At 45.7% G+C, this 12,344-nt stretch overlaps 1 protein-coding gene across 1 annotated transcript; it reads left to right on the forward strand.

Annotated features, from left to right (window-relative positions):
• Window positions 1–368: 368 nt before the first annotated feature.
• FUNDC2 (FUN14 domain containing 2) lies at window positions 369–9,143 on the forward strand. Its single transcript, XM_075538757.1, has 5 exons — window positions 369–555; window positions 2,208–2,358; window positions 3,926–4,001; window positions 6,065–6,196; window positions 7,376–9,143. Exons 1-5 carry the CDS (start codon window positions 420–422, stop codon window positions 7,451–7,453), a joined length of 573 nt encoding a protein of 190 aa, XP_075394872.1. The 5' UTR covers window positions 369–419; the 3' UTR covers window positions 7,454–9,143.
• Window positions 9,144–12,344: the final 3,201 nt, after the last annotated feature.

The raw sequence follows: 12,344 nt of genomic DNA on the forward strand, positions 1-12,344 counted from the left end.
TGTCATGGTTAATAAGCACGACAATGCTACTTTATTTCCAGCAAAGTTGCGGGTCCAATAGGCACTTGCAAAGGGCCGCAGCGACTAAGGGAAAATGGTCGCCAAATAAACTCAGAAACAGGATGAACTGCGTAGCAGGCTGGGCAACTGGCTGGATGGCTCCGCCTGAAAGCTTTCTACGCACGCGCCGTTCCCACCCGAAAGCCTTTTTGCGCATGCGCGGTACTGCCGGCTGGGCGGGGCCTCGGGCACAGGCGCAGATGCAGGCTGAACCGTTGAAGCAACTGACCAGCGCTTGGCCAAGGAGGCTCTCAGGCTGGGCGGGGCGGCTTTGTGACGCTTTTGTGACGCAGCCGGCTGCGCCGGCCGAGGCGGGGCGACTGAGCGCAATCCCGCCCTCTTTCACCAAGGCTGAGGGGATGGAAACATCTGCCCCACGTGCCGGAAGCCAGCGGGTGGCGACAACGACGCGCTTACCGGCGGTGTTTCATCGCACCGAGACCCTGCGGGTGACCTCGCGAAACCAGCTCGCCGAAATGGCTGCTTCCAGTCAAGGTAAGCGCGGGCGCCCAGGGTGTGTGCCCTGGGGAGGCGCCGTCCTGGGCCCGGAAGGGGACGAGCTAGGTGCCTGCCAGTCTGGCTGCGCTCTCCCCTGGGAGCCCGAGAGGCGCGGGGCGGGGAAGGTGGCCTGTTCCCTGGCTTTGCCTGGCCCAACCGCCTCCCAGGGTCCAGTCAAGGTCACGCCCAGGCGGGGCCGAACCACCCTTGGATGTTGCCTCTGGTCAGGCTCTCTGGCCAAAAGCTCTGAGACCTCTTCCTGCTCAAATGCGCTTGCCATAGGACTGAGGCGACATCCGTGTTTGCGTGTGCTTTCCTCCCCAAGCCCGGCAGGCGTGCTTCTCGTGCGGGCCGCTTGTCCAGCTGCATGCATCCAGTAAAGTACGCTGCCACCCGACTTCACAAGGTCAGCACACACAGCCCCCGCCCCCCGCCCGGCCAAATGGGACCCTTGAAGACGAAGTACGTTAAATTCACAACCAAGGCTGTGAGCCTGGAAAAACGCATCTTCTCTAGTTTGCCGTGCTTTACTTTTTTCCTGCCCTTTAGGTTTTGCTATTACAGTTAGTTACAGCTATTTTATTTGTACAGGGCAATATGGCTGTATCGTGTTCAATGAGGCCCCCATCCAGTGATGTCCCTCATGTTGGGTGGAGTGGCATGCACTACAAATCACATCCCCCACCCCCTCCAAACTGGTTGTTAGACAGTCATCAGCCAGGCGAAATCATTTTCCTGCCCTCATTCACTTAAAATTTATAGGTTGATCACCTCGTTGTAGCATCTCTAATTTCAATCTCATAGTGATGACCACATAATACTGTGAATCTGTGACTTACCGGGCCATTAAGGTGGTTTCAAAATCGTCCGGGGGGGGCATATGACGTCCTCCAACGACAGTAGAGAGAGGGGCAGAACCCCCATCACCACCAGTCCAAGGCTGGTTTCCTCCGAGGCTGCACTGAGACATGCTGCCACTTTACAATCACTTGAACACTCCTAACACCAGCCACCCCTCCCACTCGCAAGGCAGTGGCCATGCAGAACCCACAGACCACACTCCCAGCTTGTTTTAGACCTGCTGCTAAGATTTACATATATTTACACTAATAAAAATGAACACTGATGGAGTGCAGGTACTGTGCAAGCACTTCGCTTTTCATGCCTAATTTCATTGCTCACAACTTCATGAGGTAGCTATTATTGCCACTCTATAAGAAGAAACTTGGCTTTAGTACTAGACAGCTGGAAATCAAGATCGTGGCTCCCAGCTTGGGTTTCTGTGCTGCTTCCTACAGAAATACCAGCCCTTCACTGGACGGTCTATAAGGACACAGTGTTTGTACACAGGGCACCACTGACTTGATTTTCAGTTCATAGCAATCCATGTGCCAGGGTACAGCTGCCTCAGAGGGGTTTCTAAAGGAAGCAGAGAACTAAAATTTTAAGACTTCTTTTTCCCTCTAATGCAGTGATTAGTATTAGTTAATTTTAGACTGATTTTCCAAAATTGCTAGTTGAAGTTTAAAATTCACTTACTATTTAAAAAAGAACCCTTGTTCCCTTAAAAGTCTTTTAATTGACATAAGAATGGTAAGGAATGATCATCAAACTATGTCTATGCTTATTTAGTGTCTTAATGCTTATAGGAAACTTTGATGGAAATTTTGAGCCTCTGGACCTCGCAGAATTTGCTAAAAAGCAGCCATGGTGGCGCAAGTTGTTCGGCCAAGAATCTGGGCCCTCTGCCGAAAAGTATAGTGTGACCACCCAGCTGCTCATAGGAGGCGTCACCGGATGGTAGGTGATGAGACATGTTGGTTTCTGTGGTTGTAGGAAACATCTCCTTAATAAATGAAGATACCTTGACTTTTGTAAAGTTGGTAACTTACTGTGTCACATTCATCTAAATTCAGTGTACTGAAGTGCTACTTACTTAGTGGTTACAGTTACTGAATACAAGCAGTCCCTTGCTTATACACAAGCTCCACTCCTAAGTGTGTCTTTGAGATTTGTTGTTAAGTCACAACAGGTGCATACAGTTCTTACTTATTTTCACTTTACTGCAGGGGAGGGGAACTATCATTTTACCAAAGGCTATATGGACATTTATAACATCATTCGAGGGCCATACTGGTCAAATACTTCATGAACTCACCCCTACTGTGATGGCTGAAATGGCTTATCATTGGTGAGGTGTGTGATGTTAGCTGGTATTGATACTTTCTTAGGCTTTACACAGCCCGGGGACTGGGCACCTGTCACTCTTGCGATAGTGCAAGAAGCAGCACTGAGGCACTGGCAGCTAACAGCAAGGTCAATAGTGCAAACCCACCAAACTGTCTTCCAATGTGACCGAGTCATCTCCACATTCTCACCGACTTTCTTTTATTGTAACCACCCGGATAGGAAATGTCATCTCATTGATACTTTATTTTGATTTCCCTATAGTCTGATAAGGGGAGAAAGAGTCAATGGCAGCAGATTTGGTAATGAGACTAAGGTAGCTCAATACAAACTATGGGGCAAAACCCACTAGGGACGGTGTGAGAATGGACTTGAGGGCAGGGAGTTTGATTGGAGTTTTTGCGATGTTATCTATTCCAAGCGGTGCCCCTTATTTTTATTGAGCTATTTGTTTTCTCATTATTGAGTTGTGGGTGTTCTTTATGAATTCTGGTTACAAGTCCTGTATCAGATGTGTGATTTGTAAATACTGAAGGAATTTCAAAAAGTTCATGGGAAAATGGAAGGAAAAGATAATGGAGTTTTCTCCGTACTTGTTCAAGCCCATTTCATACATTACTATACTCTGTAGCCTTTCATTATCTTATCATTGTCTTTGAAGAGCAAAAGGTACTGGTTTTGAAGTACAGTTTATCAACCTTTTTTTTGATAGTTGAAGCTTTTAGTGTTCTAAAAAATGTTTATGTAAGATCTCAGAGAAAACCTTGGGGATTCTGTGTTACATAAACATTTCTTAAGACACCAAAAGCTTCAACTATTAGTTTAATAGTTTATTTTTTAAATATCAGATAAACTGAACTTGACCATGATCCTTTGAATATGGTTCAAAGTAAGACTCCCAAGTTCATTATTTTGCATATAGGTGTCCAATTGTGCCATCCAGGTGTGTTGAAAGCCCTGTCCTCTCTCCACTGAAACCCTTCGGAGTCTGTTGAAAATCAGTTGACTCAGTGTTTCTGTCCTCTCTTGGGTTACTTTCTCTAAAACCTCCTCATGGGACCTGGCTGCATGGAGGAGATGGTTCAGCTTGAGGTAATTAGGATTTGAACACTGTCAAAAATGCATATCTCTGTGGACCTGGCAACCTGTCATCTTGTCTGATGTTGGTTTGATTTTGTAGGTGTACGGGTTTCATATTCCAGAAGGTTGGAAAGTTGGCGGCAACAGCTGTGGGCGGTGGATTTTTCCTCCTTCAGGTCTGTATGTGGCATGCGTTCAGATTCCGCCTGTCTGGCGTTGGGAGTTGATTCCGAGTGTGCCAGCCTTTGCATCTGTGTTTCAGAAAGCTGTTAGGTGTGTGGCTAAGCTGTGTCACGTACTAGTTAGCACATAAATGGAGACAGACAGACACACTCCTTCCCATAGCCTCCTTACACAGAGTTGAGACCCATTGAAATCTAAAGCCAAACTAAAAAGTGGTGGCATGCAAGTGCTGTGTGAGATCTGTTCTCAGAGGCGGAAATAGCCATTTTCACTCCTGGGACACCTTGAACCCCAAAGTGTCCATCAGAGGTGCAGGCTAACAATACATTGTGATACACTGTCCTAGTTCTTGGTCCTGGAGCTGGCTGACCTTCAGGGAAGTGGGCTGGGATCAAGTAGGTCAGACGAGATGGCGAAGGAACAGCATTGCTGGCTCAGCTGTCCCTGAATAGCACAGAAGGGCCTTGGAGATCTCTAAAACCACCTGCCAGGGCTCCTTCCCCCAAACCTGACTGACTTACATACCAGGTAGTTGATGACCTCTCATGGTTTTCCAGAACCAGAAATGTGGGAGAGGTAGGTGGGCGCTTCTGGCTCAGGGTCCCAGGGAGTGCTGGGTGTTCCCTTTCAGGACCCTGGCAGACAGGAAAGGCCTTAGGATGGGATTTTGGTATTCCATGGTGCATAGGCGAGGGGGGTTTCCAAATGTTTGTGGGAAAGGGAATGGGATTTTTTCAGCATTTTTTGAAGCCGCCTCATATTGCTGGCAAGGTGGGACATGAGGAATCTGTGATCTACAGATGAATAATTCACATTACCTATCATCGGAGGCACGGTGCTGGGCCATCAGGGTCATAGATTTCCCAGTAGCGAATAGATTGACTAGTTTCACATATTAAGGTCCCTGCCTGGATGGATCTAGCTCTTTAACTATTTTGTTCCACTCGTTAACCTTTTATTTTTCTGCTGATAGGTTCATAATAAGCCTTGGTATTTGGCGGAACCCTGGTGGGGCAGCGGTTAAGCACCCAAAGGCTTGCAGTTCAAGCCCACCAGCCTTTTCCTGGGAGGAAGATGTGGCAAAACTCAGAGGCTCGCAAACCCACAGGGGCAGTTCTACTCTGTCCTATAGGGTCACTAACATTCAGAATCAACTGGATGGCGATAGGGGTTTGGGTTCCATACTTGGGGAAGCAAGTTCAAGTTCCCTGAGAAATATCCCCTGAAGTCTCCTTCAAGCCAAACAATACTTCACGATACCTAGATGACCATGTCTGCCTTGAGCATCGCTGTCTTTCAAGATCGATCTGTGATTAGAAGGACAACAGCAACTCCTAGGATTCCATGGGGAGCTTAGGGGGTGGAGAGTTTGTGGGGGGTGTGGGGGAGCTACTCGGAGAAGGAGGGTGAGATGGTGGCACACTGGGTAAATGTCATCACTTTTCAACATAACAAAACAGAAAATTTTAGAAGAAATGGCTGTTCCAATTAGTATAAGAACATATAAGGTGTCTGTTTTTTCCACATCCTTTCTAACATATTTTCATTTTCCCGTCTGATAACTTAGACTTTATCATTATTCTATCTTCTTTTCCTTTGATCACTTGTGTCGTTTGAACTTTTTCTTCTATAGCAAGTGACCTTTGGTCATTTTCCCCAGTGGTTTTCTTCTTGGTCTCTAGAAGAATTTCACTTTGATGAGTAGTGGTGTTGGGTGATACACACAGCAGTCTGACTTGTTTTCGTGCTCTGCCCTCAGAAGCAATCCTGTGTTGGCTCTGAGATCTTAAATCCTGACCTCTTCTGATTTTCCCTTCATGTTGTATTTTTTACACTAACCTAAACCTCTGTTGGGGTGTTTGGGGGTACACAAAGTCAAATAAAACAATTGCCAGAAGTCATAGAAGGCTAGATTTTCCACACACAACTTGATGGCAGATAATTCTAAAATTGGAAATTGAGAAGCGTTTTGACAGTGGGTTTCAGTGATTTATCCTGAAAAAAAGAAATAGTGAGTCTGTGTTTCTTGTTTCTAATTATTTTATTTTGAAACTAGATTGCAAACCATACTGGTTACATCAAGGTTGACTGGAAACGAGTAGAGAAGGATATGAGGAAAGCCAAGGAGCAGCTGAAAATTCATAAGAGCAACCAAATCTCTAGCGAAGTCAAGAGCAAAGCAGAAGAGGTGAGGCCTGTTTATTTCACAAATGTAGACAAATGGGGTAGTCAGGCTAACATTTTAGGTTGAAAGATAGCGCAAACCTTGGAGTCATGAGTCCAAACTACATTGTGTTGGTCAAGCCTGAACTCTGGAAAAAGAAAATGCTAAGATTTTGCCACATTTGCTTAATCTCCAGAAGAGTTCAAGGCACTTGAAACATTGGAATTGGTCCATTCAGCAAATATGTGCGTTCCTGTTATTACCCTAGCATCCATAAGCCTACAGGTGACAGTGGGCGGCTATGCCCCTCATTGGAACATTGGCTTATCCGGAGCGTGCGGTTAAGTACAAGTTGCCAGTGAACATACTTTTGAGAGGCCCCTAGCCCAGCCTGCTAGAGTGAGCATCTGGGAACCTAAACCTTAAGGAATACGTCTGCAAAAAAAACGAAGAAAGATAATTTGTGAGAGGCTACAGTGGTCGTAGTAAGGAGGAAGGAAGTGGCTGAGAGTTTGTAAACATTGAGGGCAGATAAAGAGGGATGAAGGGGTGACGAGCTGGCAAGGATTATATCTAGGTTTCTGCTTTCGGTAGCTGGGAGAATGACGCCAGGATTAAGTGAATGTTTTCTGAAGAAGAGAAACAAGTTAGGACAGGATAGTGGAAGAAAACAGTAAGTTAGGTATCTGGCAGCCAGGAAATCACTGGTGACTTTGATAAAAAGCAGTTTTATTAGGGGTGGATGAGGAGTGGAGTAGCCAAACAAGCACATTTGAGAAATGAGTATGAAGAAAGAAAGTCAAGCCACTGAATAATAGCAGGTAACTCAGAAAGATTTTGTGGGAAAAGAGGAAGAGAAGAAAGTAGCTGGAAGGGCAGGGTGTATGGGGAAGGGAGAGGTGAATGAGCTGTTTGCTTCTTTCTAATGGGAAACTTGAGTTTAAATGATGGTGGGGAGGAGGTGGTTGAAGTACCAGGTGACTGGAGTAAATCCTGGGCAGACTTTGCTCATGAAACAGCATGGGTAAAGGCAGAATCATAGGCATTACCCTTGACCTCTCCCTCCCTTGTCCCCCATGTGTTCACAAAGTCCCTTTGATTAATATGCAAATTACTTGAAAAAACCTCCAGGTGAAAGAGATGAAATAGTCCATTCTGAGTGCAGGCAGTTCCTAATATTTGGATGCTGTCTTGTCTTTGCAGGTGGTATCATTTGTGAAGAAAAATGTCCTTGTGACGGGGGGATTTTTTGGAGGCTTTCTGCTGGGCATGGCATCCTAAGATGGACAACCTTTGTGTTGTTTTTCCCTCCATCATCTCATCAGAATATGTCAGTTGTGTTTTTCCAACCAGAAGCCTCTACACTCCATCATAGGACATTGAGTCTCCCTTCGTCTTCCTCTCCTCCTGTGCCTTCCTCCTGCACTGGCAGATCAGAATAGCTCTCTATTGGTACGAGATAGCTTAGTACTGACCTGACTTGAACTTGCCAATGATAGAAGAGACAATAGACCTTAGCTTGTCCAACCAGCACTTTCCCTACAGGGCTAGTCTGGAGGTCAGCAAGAATGTGTGTCTCCCCATCATAAGCTGCAAGCTGGCCTACCCAGAAGGATGATTGGGTCCTAAAATGTTGCCCCAAATTGTTGATTTGGAAAAGAAATAGCAAGTAGACATCTTGTCCAGCACGGAAAGGACCTTGAATACATTTGCCTTCATGCATCAAACACTGTGCTGTCTTGTTGTCTACTTCTTTCATTGGTTTTATACGCTAGAACAAGAACTGTTTATACCTGTTACTATTATCCTGATGTAAATAACAATATAAACATTATCATTGTAAAAATGACTATAGAATGAACCTAGGAAGGGATTGGTAGGAAGGTCTTTGGGAGCTGGTCTGTACCATGGACTGGCCCAATTTAGGTGAGTGCGCCAGGAGAATGAACTCCACGACTGCTCAAAAGTGCTATGTAATTGGTAAGCGAGTGACTAAGAGGAGCCCGAAAGAAGTGCTCGGCTTGATATTTTCTAAAAAATTTAAGCATTGAAATTTGAAATACTCTCCCCTTTTTATCAGAACACTACGAGGTAGCCATAGCTCCAAGCTCCAGTACCAATTCTAGTATTTCCTTCCTTAGCCTGGAGGAAATTTGTAACATTTGAACCATAGTTTTTAGAGAAGTGGCATTCTGGCTATTCAGAATTGAAAAGGATGTGATCCACTGTCTCCCAATGGTCCCAACTCTTAGCATTTTTTTTCAGAAATAAACTTTACAATCTTGGCACATTTTGGTGTGATGACCTGTGTGCGTGCCTGCAGCTCCCAGGTGTGTTGTCATCTTTAACACTGTGCTCCACTGGGCCTAGCGCATCCTCAGTGTTCAGTATTTGCTCAGTGAAACAATAGTGACCTCGAAGACAGGTATCTGGGGAAGGTGCTGCTTCAAAGAAGTAGTGGAGGCTTTATGAAGGAGTTCTGAGAGTACAGGAAACTTAAAAGGCTGGTTTTACTGGCGATTGCAGTAGATCTTAACTTTCCAGGTAATCCCTCAGGAAATGTATGTGTGTCTCTAAGGCCTTGAGTTTAATATGTTTGTTAATGGTGTGCATGTGGGGAACTATTTAGTATTCACCCAGGATTTTTCCTGGATTCTATCATGGCAACAGACATTATTTTGCAAAGTGTATGAACCATCAGCCATCATAGTATGAGCCCCTTTGCCGCCTAATTTTCTATAAGAACTTATTTTTCATTTTTTATTATGGAAACTTGATTGTATAAAGCAGTTGAGAAAATAGCACAATGAGCCCATGTGTCAATCACGGACTTAACAGCTACACTTGTGTTAGCAATGTTTTGAAATGCCAAATGTATTCTTTCACCTATAGATATGTCCATATGTATCTTTAAAAGGTAAGAACTTTCTTTTAAAGCTCATTTTGAAAAATAATAAACAGTACTATGTCACACCCAAAAAGTTCGCAGTACTTTTTAGTCTCACTAAACATCAGTGTTCACAATTCCCCCAATTATTGCCTGAGTGTTGCATTTCCATCTGGCTTGTGTAATTTCACAGCTGGACATTTGCTTTCAGATGGTCTATTTTGCCTCAACAACCTGTAGCCCCCTCCGGGTTTTTGTTGTTGTTAGCCATTTAAGACTCCCAAGTTATTTGTTGCCAACCGCCCCCCAGAGTTTGGATTTTGCTGGTCATGTCCCTGTGGTATCTCCCAACAGTTTGGGGGGCCAGATTTCTACCTAGCTGGCGTCCTGTGCCTCCATTAGCATGTTCTTACCTGTGGTCTCAGAGACCATCGATGGCCCTGTCATTAGTATTTTGACATATGGTAATCTATAGCCATGTCTTCATTTGTTTTAGTTCAAATGCTTAGAGAATGTTCCTTATTTGGGAACTTTTAGGTTTAAATGGTTAGCTTTTACTGTTTCCCTAGCAACCTCTAGAGCAGCGGTTCTCAACCTGGGGGTCACAACCCTTTGGGGGTCAAATGACCCTTTCACAGGAGTCACCCGATTCATAACAGTAGCAAAATTACAGTTATGAAGTAGCAACGAAAATAACTTTATGGTTGGGGGGTCACCACAACATGAGGAACTGTCTTAAAGGGTCGCAGCATTAGGAAGGTTGGGAACCACTGCTCTCGAGGGTGACCAATGAGGTGCTTGGGGGATGAGACGTGGGTGTGCAGGAAAGCTTCAAAAAGTACACGGGAAAATTCTGTTATCTGAATCTGTTGAAGCCTCCTTGTATGCATCAAGACAAAGCTTGATCACTCGGGGAAACAGCTGGTATGGCTTCTTGTTGGCTTTGGCCAATTCCTCATGTCCCTCCAAGCCTCAGAAAGTCCCCCTCATGAATGCCTGAACTGTAAGGGGAGGAATGCAGAGCTTGGGTTTGGTAACAAGCCTGCTCTTAGCTCTCAAGGTTGCTTGCTGAAAGTACAGCCCTTAGAAATGGCGGAGGGCTGGAAGGGGAAGGACCTTCCATCTAGCACACTCGGCTGATGCAGATTGCATCTCCCAACAATCAACTCTCCTGACCCACTGGAGACTGAACTAAAATTTCTACCTGAACCATTTGACTCAGGTGGCAGAAGAGTCAGAGGTATCCCAACATTTGAAAAATGGCTTTATATAATTTCTTACACCTTACCGTCCTTTAGCTCTGGTTATTTCCTGGGAGGCAGTCAAGAGTCGACCCCTTTCTGGGGATGTCCACACTCTTGTGACGAAACAATGGCAGGAATGTGGATGGGGAGGAAGAGGGAGGAAGCACTGTTGTGGTTTCCCCTGCTGAACGGAGGGCCCCATGGAGCCAGCAGCCTTGCTTCAGGGCCTGAAGAAGTGAGCAGACCCTGCAAGGTGTGCAGATAGAGATGCTGCGAAAGGCCAGCATGTTTTTTTCTTTGCTGTGAGATCTGCGCCACTACGGGTCTGTGGGTTGAACAGCTGTCAGGAGTCCCCAGTGAAGGGCAGCTGCAGTCCTTTGGAGGCTTCAGGACACAGGCCTTTCCATTTTGCAATGAGGTAAACCGGTGGGGGGTAGGGGGAGGCTGCTTGCCACCTAGCTGGAGTCTCCCCTAATGGGTCAGGGGCTGAACTTGGGCAGCTGGCCCCTCCCAGTGTTTCCTCGCTGACACTGGGTGTCATTGTTACTGCAATACCCTGTTCACATGCAACTCCTCTGGTCTCTGCCTGGAGGGCCTGCTGTTTTCAACACTTTCCTCCTCCTGCAGGAGCATAATACTAGAGACAGTGGCTGGCCTGCCAGTTAGAGCCCCCAGGCTTCCCCAACAGGGAACCAGATGATCCAAAGAATGTTTTAGGGTACCAAGGAGTCAGAGGGCAGGGTGGCCAAGGTGAAGTTTCTGGCCAGCTTAGTGCCACATTGGGACCTGAAGTCCTGTGGTACACATCCTAACTGGGGTCTCAGCCAGAAGTCAATACAAAATTGACTTTAATTGTGGCAAATATCTGATGCTTTATTCTTTTGAAGGAATCATTAACTTTGCGAACACTAGTATAAAGGAAATCAATCCACAGCATTGCACTTTTCTTTTCAATTCTCATGTTGAGAACACACACAGCAGAACGCCAGTCCAGCTGATGCCGACAGCTTGGTGATGCTGACATTCTTCAAGTCATGTAACCATCCTCAGCTCCTCCTCAGCCACCCTCCCCACTCCCTTCCACTTACTGCTCCCACCCTCACCCCACCCCCAGGGTTCCCATCTAAGCTCCGAAGAGCAGACACTGCCAGTTATGCTATGGTTTGATTTGAAGAAGACTCGAAGGGAATATTTTTGGTTTAAGGTTTTAAAACATTATTTCAGGGCAATCCCCTCCCACTTTGGGATGAGGACTCTTCTATGGCATATTTGATCCCAATGTTCGGAAGGGTTGCCAGGCACCATCCAGTTCTGATTTCCTGGTGAAAGAGGTATATGTTCCATTTCCTTCTGCTGCTCTTGCTGACTCTCCTTCCCCTGTTGCTGCCTTTTGGTTTCTTAATCACATTCCTGGCAGTTAATCAATAAGCCAGTTTGGCAGAAAATATAATAGTTCTCTTACTGTAACACCAACCTCTTAGTTTGTGCTACTCCCAGTGTTGCCTACTGGGACCTCCATGCACCAGTTTGCTTTACCAAGTGATTAACTTAGCATCACTAACACTAAAAACCCCTTGGAGAAAAGTATGTCCTGGTGGCATACAGGTTATGCATTGGGTTAACCACTAACTACAAAGTCAGCAGTTTGAAACCACCAGCCACTCCTTGGGAGAAAGCCAAGTCTTTCTACTAGAAAGAGTTACACTCACAGAAACACACAGGGCCAGTTCTACCCTGTCCTGCGTGGTTGCCATTGAGTGGACTTCTGATGGCAGAGGTTGGTTTTGGGTGTGAGGCAGTATAAAGACACACCACCACAAAAACTAGGAAGTATTCAAGAAAGAAAAAAAATCCAGTTCATAAGAAGCAATTAAAGCCTGAATGTGGGCTATGGCCCCAGGTTTCTAAATACTCAACAGAAACCCAATACCCACTTCAGTCCTGCGTTGAGGAGACACCTCTGTAAGAGCTAGGGAAACAGCTAATGACCTAGGAACTTGATTTTATTACTCCAGTCTTTAAAAGGCTCGGAAAGAAAATT

Source organism: Tenrec ecaudatus, chromosome X (genome assembly GCF_050624435.1).
Source record: "Tenrec ecaudatus isolate mTenEca1 chromosome X, mTenEca1.hap1, whole genome shotgun sequence".
NCBI classification, from domain to species: domain Eukaryota; kingdom Metazoa; phylum Chordata; class Mammalia; order Afrosoricida; family Tenrecidae; genus Tenrec; species Tenrec ecaudatus.

What these genes read in the sequence shown, in the direction of transcription:
- FUNDC2 (XM_075538757.1), top strand. Translation starts at nt 420, where the DNA reads ATGGAAACATCTGCCCCACGTGCCGGAAGCCAGCGGGTGGCGACAACG. An exon ending in AATGGCTGCTTCCAGTCAAG is followed by an intron (nt 556 to 2,207) that starts GTAAGCGCGGGC and finishes TAATGCTTATAG; the next exon opens with GAAACTTTGATGGAAATTTT. An exon ending in GTGGATTTTTCCTCCTTCAG is followed by an intron (nt 4,002 to 6,064) that starts GTCTGTATGTGG and finishes TTTTGAAACTAG; the next exon opens with ATTGCAAACCATACTGGTTA.